Source organism: Erythranthe guttata, chromosome 6 (assembly GCF_056151865.1).
Source record: "Erythranthe guttata isolate IM_541 chromosome 6, IM_541, whole genome shotgun sequence".
Taxonomy (NCBI): Eukaryota; Viridiplantae; Streptophyta; class Magnoliopsida; order Lamiales; family Phrymaceae; genus Erythranthe; species Erythranthe guttata.
The window spans coordinates 18542474-18561553 of record NC_142538.1 but is presented as its reverse complement, the minus strand read 5'-3'; the positions used below and the strand labels follow the sequence as shown (position 1 = coordinate 18561553).

General features: G+C 36.4%; 4 protein-coding genes across 6 annotated transcripts; all 4 read right to left on the bottom strand.

Moving 5' to 3' along the window:
* Positions 1-352: 352 nt before the first annotated feature.
* On the bottom strand, positions 353-4316 carry LOC105955509 (nuclear transcription factor Y subunit B-1). The gene is made up of 7 exons (XM_012979244.2): positions 4137-4316; positions 3615-3893; positions 2056-2185; positions 1183-1188; positions 1001-1084; positions 872-934; positions 353-723 (listed from the first exon to the last, which is right to left on the bottom strand). Exons 2-6 carry the CDS (start codon positions 3857-3859, stop codon positions 872-874), a joined length of 528 nt encoding a protein of 175 aa, XP_012834698.1. The 5' UTR covers positions 3860-3893; positions 4137-4316; the 3' UTR covers positions 353-723.
* A 995-nt stretch (positions 4317-5311) lies between these two features.
* LOC105955510 (uncharacterized) lies at positions 5312-9717 on the bottom strand. 3 transcript variants are annotated; one of them, XM_012979245.2, is made up of 3 exons: positions 9581-9717; positions 5878-9415; positions 5312-5691 (listed from the first exon to the last, which is right to left on the bottom strand). In XM_012979245.2, the coding sequence occupies exon 2, from the start codon at positions 9359-9361 to the stop codon at positions 5894-5896; it is 3468 nt and encodes a 1155-aa protein (XP_012834699.2). In that variant the 5' UTR covers positions 9362-9415; positions 9581-9717; the 3' UTR covers positions 5312-5691; positions 5878-5893. The 3 variants fall into 3 exon arrangements, with proteins under 3 accessions (XP_012834699.2, XP_012834700.2, XP_088676268.1); XM_012979246.2 differs by having other exon boundaries at positions 5878-9374; positions 9581-9716; XM_088820142.1 differs by having other exon boundaries at positions 5878-9456; positions 9581-9703.
* Positions 9718-10444: 727 nt separating this feature from the next.
* Positions 10445-12691, bottom strand: LOC105955511 (NADH dehydrogenase [ubiquinone] 1 alpha subcomplex subunit 8-B). The gene is made up of 3 exons (XM_088820141.1): positions 12555-12691; positions 11772-11957; positions 10445-10788 (listed from the first exon to the last, which is right to left on the bottom strand). The coding sequence occupies exons 2-3, from the start codon at positions 11954-11956 to the stop codon at positions 10659-10661; spliced, it is 315 nt and encodes a 104-aa protein (XP_088676267.1). The 5' UTR covers position 11957; positions 12555-12691; the 3' UTR covers positions 10445-10658.
* Positions 12692-13042: 351 nt separating this feature from the next.
* LOC105955512 (sporulation RMD1-like protein, putative (DUF155)) lies at positions 13043-17323 on the bottom strand. The gene is made up of 7 exons (XM_012979248.2): positions 16726-17323; positions 16538-16649; positions 15241-15400; positions 14268-14416; positions 14025-14176; positions 13482-13596; positions 13043-13377 (listed from the first exon to the last, which is right to left on the bottom strand). Exons 1-7 carry the CDS (start codon positions 17103-17105, stop codon positions 13249-13251), a joined length of 1197 nt encoding a protein of 398 aa, XP_012834702.2. The 5' UTR covers positions 17106-17323; the 3' UTR covers positions 13043-13248.
* Positions 17324-19080: the final 1757 nt, after the last annotated feature.

Genomic DNA, 19080 nt, shown 5'->3' with positions numbered 1-19080 from the left:
AGGGCAAAACGATGGAGAATTGCACTTTTGGTACATAATGTTTCGCACGATTTCACTTTTAGTCCATGTTATTCCAAGATGGACAAAATACACTGGTTTTTTGCACTCACACCCTTGTGTATGGTCTAAATTTGCTATATTTAATATTTTATTTTGTTCACCTTAAAACAACGTAGGCTTCCCCGAAAAGTGAAATCAGACCAAACATTATTCCTATCAAAAATTTTACAGTAAAAGTGCCAAAAAATATTAAAAATAAACTCTCATTAATATTAAAATTGGTAATAACTATTACCCTTCCAAATTTAGATAGAATAATAGTTATGAATTTTGCTATACCCGAAACTTCGGATGGTAGTAATTCAATAGATTTGGTACGGTTGCTTTACCAAACCCAACCTACGCATAAATACACGCAACAATTGCTTCGTTTTTTTTTCGAAATCACACCCATAATAAATATTGGATACCCAAACGCAAACTAACAAGCAAAATGTACAACAGATGGTATCGGTATTTTTACGATTTACATACTATTACAAACGACGACCGACAACAACAACAACAGCAGCAACAACAAAATAACACATCACTATACTTATTCGATATATAAAGTGTATAAAATATTAAAAGGTACAAAATCACACAATATCGACTAACGAACTCAGCAGAGAGACGAGCTTCGTCTTTTGCACTAAGGCAAACCACATCCCATTTCCTTCACTGCAAGATTCCAAATAAACGGCATCTTAGATAAGCGATTTGAATGTCTAATTTTTTTTTTTTTTTTTTTTTGTTAATTATAAATAATAATAGTGCATTGGAATTGTTGTTAATAAGCCTCGTAATTAAATCGGTAAAGTGAACTCACTCAATACTCGATTTGGGAGTTCGAGTAGCTGAAGCCTTGTGAGAAAGAGCCCTGATGTGCAAACTGCAAAAGTCATCCAGACGTTAAATAAATTAAAATAAAGTAAAATAAAAAGAAGTCGGCAGTTACCTGTGGATCGGAATGCAGTTGAGTTCCAGCTGTCTCTTTCTTACCGGAACCTTCTGCACCCCGAACAGATCCTTTGGTGTCACCCTGATGATATATCACATTTCGTTATTATTGATTTTGTGAGGAAAAAAAAAAAATCGAGAAGGAAAAAAAAAATACATAGAAAATTATTATCTGCGTACCTCTAACTGCAGTATCGAAGTTGTTCCGGAAAATTGTCCAAGCCATAGGGAAAAAAAATTGAGGGGTTAGATTGTAATTTCAATATTAATTTCATATAGTCCGAAAAAAAAACGAAGAGAGAAAAGTGAAAATCAGCTTAGAGTGTAGAAATGGAGGATATTTGTTATCCACTCGTTTGTTAAGAAACAAGGTGGTTCAAATCCCGATTAAAGTCCTAAAATCCGATGATTTTACGATTTTACTACCCTCTACCTTGTTAAATCATAGTGGCATTTTAATCCAAGCAAAATCCTTAAGGTTGCGTTTGGATTGAAGGATTTGAAATAAGTTTAAATGGGGGAGGATTTGAAATAACTCCAAATGAGAAGGGATTTGAAATCCACCACAACTTGCTCCAAAAAACAACAATACACGAGAGCTATGGATTTGAAATTCTTTTTCAAATAACTCGATCCAAACAAGCTCTATGGATTTCAAATCTCTCCATCAAATCCTCTCATCCAAACGCATCCTATAATTTACGATTTAATCGATTTTACATTAGGATGACAGATGGATTATAAGTCAATTTGTCGGGTCAAACTCATTTGCGTTGCTTCAAAACAAACCAAAGTCCAAGTAAAGCACAAACAATGAACAACAACGACCAAGAACTAATCCAATAATCAACAACCACAAAAAAAAAATCAATAATAATAAAAAGAAAAAAAAACAGTGTTTTATTTAGTTGTGACATGCTTTATTCATGTTAGGAGATGTTTTATATATGTTGAGAGAGAGAGAGAGAGAGAGAGAGAGAGAGAGAGAGAGAGAGAGAGAGAGAGAGAGAGAGAGAGAGAGAGAGAGAGAGAGAGAGAGAGAATTATGCATACCTCTCTGTACCTAGCCAAATAGGCTTTCAACGGGGCAATATACTCCTCAAACCCTAAGGTAGCCATTGCCCACAGCAAATCATCCCCGTTGATCGTCTTCCGTTTTTCTTTCTGGCACTTATCACTTGCCCTATTTTCACAATAACCAAAATAAAGTCAAAACGTCGTTTCGTAAAACTAAACAAACAACAGTTTATGAGACACGCGTATCTTATTATTATTATACATACAAACACGTACTTAAGTGCTTACACAAATACAGAAACTTAATAAATCTGTCTTAGTGCCAGAATAATTTCGAGATTAAGAAATTTAATAATTCAGCTATATGATCGTTAGACTATTTTAAACTAAAAAAAGAAGCTAACTTGTTGATGTTATAATGAAAGAAACCGACAAGAATGTGTTGAAAGAGTGGGAGCCAATGAAATTCGTAGGAATCTACCACGTGTAATGAATTTGATCAAATTACGTCATAATCTTAGGATTTTCCAATTTATACCCCTACGATAGGGCGATTCTTACGTATGATAAACTCTACGATATTTTCCCACAACCTAAAAGACACGGACAAAAAAAAAGTATTTATGAACATAAGTACAAAAAACGACACACGAAAGGCATTTTCCACCACTTTTCGGCTAGTCAACATAAACACCGAAAAAACCTCTGCTGCGTGTATTTTAGAATCTTGAAGTTTTCGATAATTAGCATGTGCATTACGTACTTTTTCCAGTCGGGGTATGTCGTCGTTTATATGTAAAGAAATCAAAATTTCCGTTCACATACATTTCAAGGTGAGCAATAAATGCTAGGGCAAATATATCCACGCTCGAACAAGTAGAGAAATTACTTAAGTAGGGCGTAAACACGAGAAACATACAATATCAACACATATTTATCTATTTCACATAATAAAGGATGTACGTATTTTAACTACTACACCACGAACCACATAAATACCCGAATAAAGCACTTGTCTTAAGTATTATACAAACAAGAAACACACACACACACACACACACACACACACACACAGCTTCACCCACGATCTTCACATTCGTCGTATCATCTGATAAATACTAAATTCATGCGACGACAAATGATAACACCATGAATACAAACATCCACATGAATTTTAGCTTCGAAAATGAAAATTTTCGCTAATTATACAGCAAAAGTTACCAATCGAGCACTCAAATCAACGACACAATCACCCACTAACTCATTCTGCAGTTAATTTCGATTACGAGCAAGCAACGACGCACGTAAAACATGTAAAGTTTAAACACACAAATGGGTTTGCTTTCCAAGAACCAAAACTATCAACTAAAGGCAAGAACAAGTTCGGAAAAAACCGAGTTTTTATAAATTGAAATCATAAACTAGAAGCTCACTAAATCACATAGAAAATTAGAAAAGGCCCAATTAACTATTGAAGTTCACAATCACAACTGGTTTAAGAAAAATCAGACCACCCAGAAAAAAAAAAAAAAAAAAAAAAAAAAAAAAAAAAAAGTGATGTAAGAAAAAATGAAAGAGGTGATGTAAGAGAGTACTCGCTGGTGACGAAGCTGATAAATTCGGACACGCATTCCTGAACGGTGTCCTTGGCATCTTTAGCAATTTTACCGTTGGCAGGTAAGGCCTTCTTCATTATGCGGCCGATGTTTGCAATCGGGAGGAACCGATCTTGCTCGCGGACGCCGGACCTCGGGCTCTGATCCCCGCCGCCGCCGTCGCCGCCGTTGTCGTGGCTGCCGCTGCCGCCGCCTGCTCCGTAGCCGCCAGGACTGTCCGCCATCGTTTCTTCCTCACAGGAAGTAAAAAACAAAACCCTAACCCCATACACACAAAAAAACAAAAAAGAAAATGAAACCCTTCTTCGTCATAAATGAAATCGGCCGCTAAAATAAATTAAGAAATTAAAAAAACCCACTGAAAAAAAATTCAATCTTGGAAACAAAGGTGTGTTTCATAATTCATGTAACAAACAAAAAATCAGACGATCAGAAATATGTAACCAAGAACACACACAGTGAGTGTGTGTGAGAGAGAAAGTGTGGGGGGGTGGTATATACCTCGGGGGATGGGGGGTGGATTTGTATTTGGCGCGCAGAGGAAGGGAGAGAAAAAAGAGAGAAGATTGGCTGATGAATTTGGAGAAATCTGAAGGGAGAGAAAGGGGAGATCGGACGACGGAGAGATGAGGAAGGAGAGACTTGTTTATTACTACCTCTGTGGCTGTAATAAATAAATAAATAAATAACTGTTTTTACTATTTTTTTCATTTTATAATAAATTATTATTTTTTTTTTTCTCTTTTCTTTTTTCTTTTTTCTTTTTTTGGGCTGGGCTTATATTATTTTTTACCTTTATCCAGTTGCTTGTTATACATACAGCACACATACATATAGGCCCATTTAGAGATGATCTAATTTCCACAAAATTAAATAAAGGGCAAATTACGGCCAGCCCATTGAGGTATGGCCAAATTACGAAAAAAAAAATCCTCTTATTTGGGTAATTACAGCCACTCCTCCTTTTAAATATTTTTAAATAAAATTTATGTAGTTCGGTTATTTACTGAACCAAATTGTATATTCAGTTCGGTAAACAATATGAAATGTTGGCGTACCGAAATTTCAGTTCAGTTTAAACCGATTTGTATTCCCTAAATTTACTTTTGAAGGGGTTTTCTTGTAAGATAATACATAGTTGAGGAGTGGCTGTAATTATCCAAACAAGAGGAGGTATTCGTAATTTGACCATAACTCAGGGGTGGCCTAATTTGCCCTTAAATAAATAAAATGAAATGCAAAACCAAATCACATAGTTATTAGATTAGATGGGATTGAATTAATTTTCTGTGGAACAATTATGCCATTTACGGAGTCTCGGAACCAAGGAAGAAGACAGAAAAGGGGGCGGAGTTCGTGAGTGGAAGGAACTCATTTCGCATTAATAAAAATGAAGAAATCACAGATAAAAACGGGTTGAATTCGGGAAGGTCTATGAATGAAAGTGCTTCGAGTAAACAAAACCCTAAAAAAGAGTGTATTAAGGCTCGATATTACCAGCCCGATGAAGTTGATAAGTGACAATCGGGGCAGCACTTCACATTGCTTCAAATCGAGTCTTCCATGAACGGACAAAACATATATAGGTCAAGTGTCCCTTTGTAACGCAGAAGATTGAGTCCGATTCTCGTTTTATCATATTTCTTAGCTTGTATAATTATAAAATACATCTACAGTTTGCTAAAATAAATGAAATTGCTGAAAATAATCAGATCAAGAAATATGGTAAGATCATAAACCAGAGCAATACAGAAGGTGCATCCTAACACTAGTGGTTCTAACATTGCATAAAAACAAGTGACAACACATCAGACAACTTCCTTAAATCTATTCCTAAAAATACAACATAGTACAAAACAAATCGATAATCCCACAACCACAAACTCTAATCGATAAATCGATAACCCCACAATCACAAACCGTTGTTCTTGCTACTACATACACCAGCCAGCCAACTCTCTGAACAGCTTCTTCGTCATTTTTCTCGGTTCTCCCACTCGTGTTCAATAAAGATCTTCGTAAGTTAGACAAAATAAAACCGCAGTGACAGAAACACCTGCGAAAGATTTAAAAAAAATTAAAAAAATCGAACGTTTCAAGACCACGGATTTGAAATGCAGAAAATTTGACCCCAAAAATATATCAAACCTAAAAAATGTTCTTAGTACTAACGGAAAACGTTCGCGAATTTGAAATGGTACGTAATGATTATCTGTGATATTTTCTGTCATAGTATACTTACCATTACATTCCAAAAGCTACATCATCAATTCCATATCTTCTTCGAACTGAGGAATTTCAACAGGCAAGACTTTCACCGAGATCAAAGGCGAGTATCCAATCTGGTAGTTCACAAGAACCGGCCCAAAAATCCCGAATTTTTCCGAACTATTACGAGCAACTTCTGCATCAGAACCCCGCTTGAATATCACTTTAGCACACCCTGTTTCATGATCAACCTCCGTTTCAGATTCCATCAAAGGCCCGAATCTTCTAAACATTTTATTCAGATTAATTTCCGAAGGAACACATTTCCTCTCAGCAAAGGTCAGTATCAGCTCGGCGGGCGAAGATTCTTGCTTTCTCCTTTTAACACCCTCGTCTATTTCCGTTGCTTCGGTTGGGTAAATACCAGTCGAATATCTCTTTCTTGAATTCGTTTTGCGGATCGCTTTCCCCGATTTTTCAGCATCAAAAGTCACCAGTTGAAAATTACTCCCCGCCCCATTTTCGCGATTATTATTAGTAGTAGTAGTAATCAGCTGCTCCTCGGGGTAGTTGTGGACGATCCTGTCCGTCCAATAAGAGTCGTTCACATCATCGAATTCGAATTCTTCGCCGGACCCACCGACTGCTGAATCAGATTTCTTCTTCCTGCCCCGTTTATTCAGAGCAATCGAACTTCTGAACCCCATGAAGAAATTATGGATATTCTTCATAAAGGTGTGACGCTTCTTCGGGTCCCGCGCCACCAGCTGGAGCTGCGATAGCATCTCTTCGACTGAAGAAGCTTCCGGAGAAACAACAGCTGTCGTTTTTTCCACTGATGACGTGGCGGCTGTTAATTGGCTGGCTACTCTACGAATGCACTCCCCAATTTTGAACGAAGGCTTGGGAGTTTGACTTGTTGGGATAGGTACTGTGGTTAGAGGCTCTGTTGTTGCTATCCGTTTTCTCGAGGCAGCTGACTCATCTTCTGCATCTTCAGGGGAATATTCCATTTCATCCGCTAATTCTTTCTGATCAATTTCTAGCAATTCTCCTGTTGGTGGAAACTCAGTTATGGGGCGGTACCCTTTAAATAGATAAAATGCAGATAATTGTGCTCGAGCGATGACAAGATCCAATTGATCGGCCCCACAAGATGAACGAGCTGCCAAGTTTCTAACGTAATCGAGAAGTTTATCAGGTTCGAAAGAAGCTGCTCCGGTAGAATGATCCACACCGTATCTACGGTGTGACTCCTCACGTATACCAGTGTTCTCCACAACTTGAGCTTCGATCCTACGGTACGCATCTTTCGGTACACACGAGCACGCCAAACCTAGCTCCACCCTTCTAGAAACCTCCTCCAAGGCACATTCCACCGCATTCTGAAACGTTTCGGAACTACTCCGCTTCTCGATTTGTGGGAAAAATGACATGAACGGCCTCAACACAGACGCATCATTCCAAGCGAATGTTCGATCGCCAAAATACGCTACCAAGTAAGAATCTTTCTTGTGATATTTGGCTGCATTTTCTGAAGCATCTTCTGGATCGAATATTTGTCCGGGCCACCATGGATGGCTCCGGACTTTACCCCAGACCAAATCTGAAATGGCGAAAGTACCCTCGTTGTCTGGAGGTGATAAATAACTCGATAGGTTCATTCTCACGGACTTCGTGGTTTCTTCGTTAGAGAATTTTGAAGTTTCAGTTTCTAATTCTTCATCCATGAGTTCTGCTTCATCGGAGGTGTGATCGTCCGCAATGTAAAAGCCGTTGGTTTCCGTGAAATTATCCAATTCTGGCTTTTCAGTTGACTCTGGCAAGAGGTTGACTTGAGTGATATCGGAAATCGGTGCAATATCAGCGTCCACAAACTGGATCAAATCAATACTCTCGAGATTCTCAACCACTTCTACAGGAACCTCTTCTTCATTACCTTGAGGTAAATCACCACGCTCTTCAAACACGTTGTCCAATACAACATGATCTTCTGTCATGCTGACATCAGCTGGAATTTCGGCATTTTCCGGGCCCACTAAAGACTGCTCCGAGATTTCAAAATCCATCGTCTCAACGTTTTCACCTCCATCGACAACTTCCATTTCTTTCTGGTGATCTGTCACTCCTCCGCCCACTGTTGTGTCAACGACAGGTTGTTGGTCCTCAATCATGTCTGAATCTTCTCGTAATATCTCCTCGCCTTCTTCTAGAAGCTTCATACTCTCTGAGGAAGCATCGAGTGCCGGAATTTCAACATCTCCCTTTTCACTAAATCCACCCACATCCACAACTTCCATTACTTTCTGATGCTCTGTTACTTCACCCGAATCTGCTTGCACAATTTCCTCATCTTCTGGCAAAATTGGGCCCGTCGTATTTGTCTGATTCTCCTCCTCTTTATCAGCTTCGATTTCATCATTTGGGCCATCGTCGTTGTTTACTACAGCAGTATTACTTTCATCGGCCAGATGAGGTGGTTCGTTTGAGACAAAGTGGCTTTGATCAACCATATCAGTCTCTAATAAGACTTCATCAATCTCCGGATTAATGTTTGATGTTCCATCTTCAGAATCCATTACATCATCAAATTCCGCACCGACACCAGATTCCTCAAGAATGGTCTCTGGACTAGCACGCGAAACACCCTCACTCCCATGACTTGAATCGGGCTTTATTTCACGAGACTCGTTTACGCAACCTTGATTCTCAGACATTTCAAGAACCGAGACCTGACTTTCAGCAGCAACAACTTCTTTTTCATCAACAAATTTGTCCTCTACAAGACAATCACCATCTTTGGCCATGTCAGCACTCAAAAACTCTCCTCCAACAACACTATCACCCCCATCAACCTTAACATTTCCGGAATCGTCACAATTAGGGTTTGCAGACAACTCAGACGGTGCAGTTTCACCACCATGTGATTCTTCATTTTCCCCTTGCGAATTACTCGAGGGTAATAGTAATTCATCTTCTTTCACTAAAACACCAGCCTTCACACCAACAAGAGCTTCCGCAGAATCTTTCGAAGGTTCATTTATAACCGTCTTCTCTTCACTAATCACCACAGACGTTGTCTCCACCGATAAAGAAACGGCCATTTCTTCATTTCCGGGATTCCAAACATTAACACTTGAAGACAATGCAGTGGCAGATTCAGTCAAGGAAATATCTACTTCTTCCGTAACAGCATATTCTTTTTCAGAAACATCCATAGCTTCCGAAACATCCGGAACCCGAGATTCTTCGATATTCTTACAAACCCCACCAACTTCTTCAGACACAGCAAAATCCCCCTCTTTGAGGCCACTGACACCATCAACAAACACATCTGACCCCACAATTTCCACCATTATTTCGCCTTCATCTTCTTCTTCAAAAGCCTCCTCTACCGGATTGTCGATATCCGTACTTTCGACAACTGTCTCACTGGGCAAGGGTAAATCACCGCTCAACGGCGAATCTGAAATGCCACCGCTACTATCTTTACCCACATCAACTTGCTCGTCCTCCATAATTGATACTTCTCTGGATCAAGATCTCGAATTTAGTAAAGAGAAAGACTTCACCTTCGATAGAATTTCGAAAATTCCGAAAATTAAGATAAACCCTAATATCAAAAATGTATAATAATCTACAAAATTCAAGTAAATTGCGAGAAACGTAATTTCTTCCGTGAATTAATTAGCGGAAAAACATGCGATTTAAGAATTCTAAAAGCAAAATAATGATACCTCGACTGGATTTTTCTTCAGGAAAATCGGAAACTTGGATTCTAGAGAGAGAGTGAGTAGAGAGAGAGAGTAGAAGTAAGCAGTGTTGAGGTCAGCCTTTGGAGTGCAAAATAGAAAAAATATTTTAGCAGAAAATAAATGAGTCCTTGTCCTTTCCTGGTTACTGGTGTGGTGTGCTAACGTGACAGGCTGTCACCTTGGTGTGTGTGAAATCACATACGTGTCTATTTTTAATTCGACCGTCGTTTTAATAGTTGTGAATGAGCTGTGACTCTAACGAATTCACCGTTCTTTTCATTTTATTTTTCTTTTCTTTTGTGTGTGTGTGTGTGAATTTTTTTGTTAAATTCCCTTTTTTTTTCTAGTAATGTTTTACAAATCAATTTCAAGATATTGAAGTTTAATCATATATTGCAAGAAGATTGGAATTTTTAATAAAATATACTTATTCCAAAATAAATAAATAAAATCGAATTATAATACAGTTGAACCTCGATAAATTATTTTTTAGGCGTTTATGGCCCAATATTATATACCTTACCTTACGTGTGAATAAGGCCTAGAAACCTAATGGGCTCTAACGAAATAAGAGGCCCAAATATTAATGGGCTTCAACATCAATTAATGGGCTTTAATAAGATAAACAAATAATTTAAAAAATAAAACACCACCACTTATGTCATGAATAATTTATTTTTGTAAAAAATAAAATATTTATGTCATGAATAATATTTATTTTCCAGAAAAGAAAAGAGAAATACCATGAACAATTGGCATGAAAACAAGAAGATATATCAAATGAGTAGCCATATATTATAATCACATATAGTTCTATATCAGCAACTCGATTTTTTTTAAAAAAGATTAAAAAAAAAAATCAAGAATCTTGATACTTAAAAACGGGTTTCCATGATCCGGTTGCATAGCATTTCTCGATACTGAAATTAGTTTTCCGATACCATACAAAAGGAAGGAATATAAAAGATAAATCAATCTAAAAGAGTACATTCGAATTCAACAGAAGAAATCCGCGAATTTATTATGTTCACAAGCATCCATTTTATCGTTGATACACTCATCAGAGTGGGCACGCTTTCTCGAAGTCCTTTTGCTCTTTACGGCAAAATTCGAATTCATTAGTGTGGTAATACATGCACCCACCGTATGCATCCATTTCTTTGCCACAGTTCTGGTGCAGATCTCTCAGCCTGCAGCAAAAACACCAAGATTGTTAGAATTGTTTCTTGATGAACACGTACTTGTGTGGTTCACACATTGAAATATTACATTTCCGGGTTCATAAACGGATTAAACTATAGGTCTAAGTCATGAGCAAGTTACGTTAATTAAGATTTATATTTTCATCCTAATGCAGTCCTGGGGATTTATAGAAAATGGTGCAACAATTTGAGAGAGTATTTTCTTTAGAAAAAATCATGCACTTTGATTTGCAGCGTACACGTCAAGAAAAAACATGAATTAAGTTCAATTTTGATGTCGTTTGAGGATCATCGTCTATTTTTTTCTCTTAAATTTGCTTCTAATGAACCAAACGAAGTACAACTAATAATGGTTATGCATCGTCTCGGAATTCTGGTGGGCTGTGTTGGTATAAAAAGGGAGGAAGGAAGAAGTGGATAAACAAAAACTATAATAAAGTCGGCTAATAGAAAACAACAGACTACAGTGTGGTAGGTTTCTTAGGCTAGAAAATTACGAATCTACAAATGCAATACAAAATATAAATGAAGTGAGTTGGACTACCCAAAAATTTCACCTTAATGTCCTACAAGAAAGTATAGTAACACGATGTGAAGCAAATCTACGTTAATTTTCTCTTATACTGTATCTTTATCCTGGTCCCTCGTCTATTCTTCCTAGAGAAGCAAAAGTTTGTAGATAGATAAAGATTATAAAGAGAGAATGAAAAGGGCTCAGCCATTGCACTAAGGTCTCGTTTGGTTCCTAAGATAAGTTTAGCATAAAATAATATTGTCGGAGTTCAAATAATCTCCCTAAAAGGCAAGATAGGCCATGATAAAATAATATTTCCGGGTCGACCCGAAAAATTATTGGGTTTACCAAACATCAAACAAAGTCCAATTATTTAGTTAATCATGAACAAGTGTACAAAAATCTATCTTGCATCACATATCTCTATCTACAAGCATCAAACATTCATTTAACTTACAGATGAAGCACGCATTGAGTAACTTGGCGTCCTTTATCGAGACATTTCTCAGGGTTCGGGTCGTCCTTCTTGCACTTCAAAAATGCCAAATTCTCGCCACGGCATCTCGTCCCTATATGCTTAGCAGCTCCCATCAACATGGACGAAGTTGGCACTTGTTCTCCAGCATCTGTAGTGCTTGCCATCCTTAACCAAACAATCAAGAAATTATCGTTTATCAGAAGCTCGTATCTTATTAACACACTCCCACACCTTATAACGCCTAATGTTTGTGAAACGAAAAACAAACGCCTACGTATATAGTGCAAAAGAACAAAGTTCTGCATTTCGTAACAATTAATTTCAGCTCAAAAGCGAAATGTCAAAATCAAGAGATCTAATAATCCACACATCACTGCAACACAAAATAATCATTTCCCTCAATACCTAAATTACCCACCCCACCTTACCCCCACCCACCCACCCAAACCCCAACTTAACAGCATTCACTGAAAAACACCAAAAACACACATATTTACACATTTTTTTAGAACCGATTCGGAATACGAAAAGAAATCTGCAATTCGCTCAATATTTCTACAAAAAAACAAGAATCCGCAAGAAGAAATCCGAATATGAGAATCGAATCGAATCCTGGACACCATTCCGTAAATGTACATTCACAATATAATGAAAATCGTCCATAAATTGATCTAAAATTCAGCGACGGCGAAAAAATAAAATATCGAATCACGTAATTAACAACCATCGTGTTCTTCAAATGAAAGGGAAGAAAAAATTTACCTTTCTATTTGTTTCTTGTTTGCAGATTCTCTCAGTAGCTTGCTTAGAGGTCAGAGTTGAGAGAGAAGGAAATGAAATTGGGGAAAATTGGGTCGATTACTTCATTTTCGTAATTACCACTATCTCAAGGGCTATTTCTGTCTTTTCACCATTTCTCTAACTTGGGCTTTTACTTCTTCTATAAATGGGCTTGGATCCTTAGTAGAAAAGGCCCATTCCAAGATGTTAACGAATCAAAAGGTTTGCGTACGAATCGAGCCGATTATACGGTTGTTTAAGCTTGTTTGAATTTATATCGAATTTTCAAAATTATGATTGAAACTTAATTTTGATAAGTAATCGAGTCGATGTCAAACGAGGTTTAATCGAATCGAAAAAGAGTCGAACTCGTACGTATTTATTGATTTATTTCTAGTGAAGATCGAGTTCGAGCGAGTTTTAACAAATGAACACAAATTTTCTCAATGGTATTAATTAAAAAATATATGTATGGAGAAAAAAGAATAAAAATATTAATAAAACATTGTGATACAATGTCTGCTGGTTAAAAAAAAATAGGTGGGGCCTACAGGTAAAATAATTTTACTACAGAAAGTACTTCCTGTGACCAGTGTGACCAATTGCGATAAAGCACAGTAAATTCATTATTGTATATACACATTCGTGTTGTAGGAACGATGAGAATAGGCAGATTCTACAACGACTTATGAGCGATGTCGTATACGGATATGAGAATTTCGGCAGCAATTAGGATGATAATCAGCCACTCGAGGAAATCCGATTTCCTATTCTGTAGAATCTCTTGTAGAAAACGAATATTATGCTGCAGGTGTCGAGGAAAGAAAGAAAGCATCAGCTAGGGTAATTTGGAAATTATAATAATGAAAATGCTAAAATCGGAAGAAATGGCCTTCAATGAAGCAATACCTCTACAAACTTCAATTTGAAATCAAGGCCTGCAAATCGGGCAGTTAATTCGAATTCGTCTCTTAGGTACTCCCAAATCTGAGCGTATTTAGCATCTTTCCACGCGATATCTGATCTGCATTTAGATGTATGACTTCGTCTCAGTTTCAAAAGCTAGATATAATAGTAACAAGTGTAATGTAATAGAAAAGTGACTGTAAAACTCTAAACTATACCAAAGGAAGAAAAACAATCAACCAAAAGTTAAAATGAACGAGATGAAAGCTGACGAGTTTCGGATAAGTTCATGTCTTATTAGCTAAAATAGATTAAAAAAAATCTTTTGCAATAGTAACTAGAACCAAAATGCATATTATCAATCAGTTCGAAGATAATTCTAACTAGTTAGACAGTGAAAAACTGAGGGGTAAAGAAAAGTAAATTGAGACGTGAGCCTTAAAAAAGATGAGACGAATAAACTAATAAATCCATATTCTACAACCTACAGACAATGGTTCTAACGAGATCCATTCAATTCTTGCAGTAAATAACTCCAATTATTACCTTTCAAAAAGTCCAAGCTTAAGAATTACATCAGCAAGATTTGAATTTGCCTTTCCAACCAGCTGAAATAGCTTTTTTCGTTCCATTGTGAAGGTACCAGTTTTCTCCATCCCACGATTGATATCAGTAAATTCTGCAACCATTCCGTCGACCTTAAAGAGAACAGAAGGATTTAAAAAGATATGATAGAAAACAAAGGGCATTATTGTAAAATTATATTATCGAAGTAGATAGGGAACATACCTGACGAACATAATAGTCAAGCGCAATACTTTGACCAAGAACACTACCAATGGTACGGATGCCATCGACGTTAAGGTATTGCAGTGTTATGTAATCAAGCCCACCTTGCATCCATGTGTTCAAATTTGGCTTCTCTCGGACCTCATATTCTAATTTTTCATACCCAAGTCAGAAATTTGTAAGTTGTATATACATGACATCCGCCACGTAACACACATGAACCAATAAACTAGCAAACAGAAGACACACTAAACATATTATTGAATGGAAACAAATGACAGCACAATGAACTCTCTACTAAGTTTGATTAGAAATGGGCCTCGTTTGTGTATCTGTCAACTTCAATTCTATAAAGGATGTATTAATGAAAATATGAAATGAGGATGCACTTCATGAAACTGAGTACCCATCAAATCTAATTTTTCTCCAACAAAAGGTTTCACGGGATGAATTAAAATAAGTCCCGAAACGCTCCTTTCTAACTCTACCATAGCCTGAGGGCCACCATTTCCTCTTGTTGTTGTAAATGATTATAGCACAAGTGTTCTTTAATAATTAAATAAAGATTTAATTAACTATTTGCCTTATTCTGCATAATTGAATGCTTGGTATAGCCTTGGTCAAATTGGCACCATGTAATCATTATCATCAAGCCAACATTTCAGAAATGAACAGACCCAATTTTCTATTATTCTTTTGTTTTGGCAGGAAAAAACGAGTTTCTATGGAGGAGGCTAGGTGGAGTATATTACATGGAAAGAGGACAACTGCAATTCAATCAACCAACTAATTATTATGACTTCTATTGTTTTAGGGGCAGATAGCTAAACATTAAAGAGAGGAAGGACCATATGAATAGGATGCATTTCCATGTAACCATGTACTAACGCAGAAAGAGAAAGGAATGTATATTGGTAAAATAATTGTTGGATTCAATACAGTAAATTTACGTCTATGCTAAAAATGGGCTTACCATCCTTTCTCATCTCGGGAAGCAATCCTGAAGAATGTCTTTCTATAATTTTTAGATATCCATCAACTTCATGGTCACGGACATTGAACAGGACAATGGAGCCGTACTGGAAAACTACCATGTAACAACAATCATTTCCGTGTAAACTAGAACTCAAACCCTGAAACAACAACAATACACTGTTAATAAAGATTAAAGTGAAGCAAAGCATTCAATGTACACATATCTGCCCATAATAAAAAAAAAAAACTGTGCTTGCTATAAAAGGTCTACTCCACTTCAAAGTAAATGATAGCACCAGGTTCCCTTACTAGCACCTCAAGAGAGATAAAGTTAAATCTATAAAAAGAACACAAGATACAACACTGGGAACCCGAAGAAACCAGAAAGCTATAACTTGCAGATTAACAACTTCAAAGACATCATCTGAGTCTATACATCACATTGATTTCATGTCAAAACCACATGAACCATCTAGTCATATTCATTAGGTGTGAAACTGTACATTGAAGTTTGAAGAATCTAAAATAAACAGAAAATCAAGTTGAATCTCATTTCATTCTATTAATCCAACTAAGTTAAGACATCATACATGACAGAATTTCTGAAAGAGACGAGAACAACAATATATATATATATATATATATATATATATATATATATATATATATATATATATATATAATCAGCACCGTAGGTTCATAATTTTTAAATAAACAATACTGGATCCTAAACATAACGATACAGATGAGTTATAAAACAAGCTCAAGGTACTCTTGCAATTCAGGAAGATAGACATCTAGCCCTGCATGATCATAACTTTCCGAATGGTCTTGCTGTTAAAGCATAAACAATTATTCTATGAGGTAAAAACCTGTACATAAGACCTCGAAAACTCTGAATGTTTATTATAGTTATGAGATATTCTAAGAAACATATAGCTAGTGTTAATTGCAAACGTGACGCACACTGAATTCACCTAAACTCATATACTATAAGATAACAAGACAACCATTTAATCTAAGTTCGTCAAGAGATTGAAATCCTGCAAAAATACACCGAATATAATTTACTACTCACAATATCAATTAAAAACACAATTAGACAAGTGAGAACAAATTGCTAGGTAGCTTATCATCAACGTATTATGTGCGAGCCGTATTGTATAGAATGAGAAGGGAGTTATATTGCAAGACAACTTAGACAGATTGCAATTTTGATAAATTCAACAAAATTCACAATTGAAATTTCGAGTAACCGTAATGCAAACGGAACTAAATTACGGAAAGAAACATACATTAGGATCAGGTCTCAAATCGCCAAACCGCAGGACCACGTAGTTTGTCATCCTAGACGATGGCGGGATAAAATTCTGTTTATTCTGCTCCACCAAGCTCTTCAAATCGACGCTGCCACACAATCACCAAAGCCTTAGCCAACAATTTACTCGTAAAAAAAAAAATTAAAAATAAACACAAGTCAAACCTAGTGGAGAAGAAATACGCCCTAACGGAAATGGAAGATTTGGCAGCCTCGTTCATCTCGTCCTCCTCCTCCCACCCTACCGCCTCCGCCGAGCCCAAGGCGGCTTCGTTCCAGTCCACAGTACTGGCAGCAGAAGACGAAATTGAGGATATGCATTTCGACGCGGAGAACACGGGGTTACGCTGAAGAAACGACACCGTATGCGCGGCGCTCGACGAAGCTCTGAATCCAGTGTAGGAGGAAAATTTGGGATTGCAATTAGGTCTCCAACAGAGAGTGTTGAAGCTTCGCGGCGGCGGAGGAAGCGGCGGCGCCGGGGATATGCGAACGGGGAAAGTGAAAATTGCTTTGCTGCGGGAAGTGAGCACTATCAGCCTCATTTCTCTCGATGGTTGAGCTTCTTCTGCTCTGCGTACATTCCTTTGCTTCCTCCAATGGAGTAGGAGAGCCGCTGGGGTTTTGCTCCTCTCTTTTGTGCTTTTCTCTCCGGTATCTTACAATTTCTTCTGAAAACGCTTCGTAGGAAAAGTTCTTATTACATATTAGGGTAAATTTCGCTTTCCCCCTTTTACTTTGGTTCGATATAACTTTACCCCCTACTACTCTCAATTGCATCGATTTGTCCCCTAGTACTTTGAGTCGATATCACTTTACCCCCTACTACTCTCAATTGCAACAAAGTTTGATCTAAGTTTGAAAATTGCTAAAAAGTCACCCCTCCTAGTTTAAATAATTATTAAAAAAAAATTAAAAAAACAATAAAAAAAAAATAATAATAATAATAAAAAAAAAATTTAAAGACAACGAGAAAACATAGTCCACATCGACGCCAGCCACAATTTATTTTTTATTTATTTATTTTTTTTTAATAATTATTTGAACTGGAGTGGTGGTTTTTTTTTTTTATCATTTTCAAATTTAGATCAAACGGTGTAAATGTCAAATGTGTGAAAACTAACGGCGAGTATCATATTGAGACAATTTTTCAAGTACAGGGGCAAATCGATGCAGTTGAGAGTAGAAGGGAGTAAAGTGATGTCGACCCAAAGTACAAGGGGGTAACTCGATGCAATTGAGAGTAGAATGGGGTAAAGTGATATTGAACCAAAGTACAAGGAGGCAAGTCGATGCAATTGAGAGTGGAAGGAGATAAAATGATACGATCTAAAGTACAAGGGGAAAAGTGGAATTTACCCTACATATTATTGTTTAGGCCAAGAACAAAATAGGGCAAATTACAGACATCCCTGAGGTAATATCAAATTACGAAAAAATCCCGATTGTTTGCATAATTACAGTCACCCCCTCAACTATGTATTGTCTTACGAAAAAACCCTTATCAGTTGGCAAATTGCGACCACCCCTGAGGTAAAGTCAAATCACGAAACCCCCCTTATGTTTGCATTGTTACAAGCAGCCCTCAACTCAACTATGTCTGATCTTACGAAAAAAATCCCTTCGGTTGATAAATTTATGAGTATTCATTCGGAAAATTTGTACATAAATTGCGGTGAGCCAAGATTTCATATCGTTTATCGTTTGGTTCGATTAATAACTGAATTACCAAAAAAAAAAAAATTATTTTTATTAATTGATTTTAGTTTAAATACCAATAGTACATATTATAACCCAATTTTAAAATCTAACCTCATAATATTATCGTATTATGTATAAAATCTTTTAGTTTATGTTTGATCGACCATGACTTAACATCTCTGTATCTATACACTTATGTGATATAAGTATATTTGTTCGACCATAATTTAACAATTAATATCTCTCTACGCGTATGTAGTATCATTTCCAACGTGAGATAACTCAAATTAAAACATGTAATCTACATCATTCTTCAATAATCTTTTTTTTTTAATGTGCCCAACAAGGGAGTAATGCATTCTCTTACTTGAAATTTGTATCTTTTAAGAGATTCACCAAAAGGCAAAATACACCTAATAAAGATGTCTTATTTATGTTACTAGACATAAGTATTTATTGAAAATTTTCATGCAATGTGTGGTTAGTACAAGTTTTATTAGACGACTAACCATATATATGATTCTATTATTTATAGTCAATCACGACTTATTTTGCTAATAATCGATATATCAACTAGTAAACTAAGAGATCCATATTTTTCAGTATCGTTGAAACGAACGAATAAAATTTAAAGAACTTTTCTACTAACCAAACATTAAAATCTTATTTATTTAATTAGTCATAAATTATATTCTCAACCAAACAAGGGTAAACATTGATAATTGACAATACACTTAATTAGTTAAATGATATTGTCATACAAAACAATACCATGGCAAATAAAATTAATAAGATTTTTCAATTAATATAGCTAATAAA

Bases quoted from the DNA above. Each gene is read 5' to 3' on its own strand.
- LOC105955509 (XM_012979244.2), bottom strand. From the start codon at position 3,859: ATGGCGGACAGTCCTGGCGGCTACGGAGCAGGCGGCGGCAGCGGCAGC. The intron at 2,186-3,614 runs GTACTCTCTTAC...TTGTGAAAATAG, and splicing joins ATCAGCTTCGTCACCAGCGA to GGCAAGTGATAAGTGCCAGA. The intron at 935-1,000 runs GTAACTGCCGAC...TGACTTTTGCAG, and splicing joins AACTGCATTCCGATCCACAG to TTTGCACATCAGGGCTCTTT.
- LOC105955510 (XM_012979245.2), bottom strand. From the start codon at position 9,361: ATGGAGGACGAGCAAGTTGATGTGGGTAAAGATAGTAGCGGTGGCATT.
- LOC105955511 (XM_088820141.1), bottom strand. From the start codon at position 11,956: ATGGCAAGCACTACAGATGCTGGAGAACAAGTGCCAACTTCGTCCATG. The intron at 10,789-11,771 runs GTAAGTTAAATG...TTTTTGCTGCAG, and splicing joins ACTCAATGCGTGCTTCATCT to GCTGAGAGATCTGCACCAGA.
- LOC105955512 (XM_012979248.2), bottom strand. From the start codon at position 17,105: ATGAGGCTGATAGTGCTCACTTCCCGCAGCAAAGCAATTTTCACTTTC. The intron at 14,417-15,240 runs GTAAGCCCATTT...ATGAAAAATTAG, and splicing joins TCCCGAGATGAGAAAGGATG to AATATGAGGTCCGAGAGAAG. The intron at 13,597-14,024 runs GTAATAATTGGA...ATCTAAATGCAG, and splicing joins AAGCTTGGACTTTTTGAAAG to ATCAGATATCGCGTGGAAAG.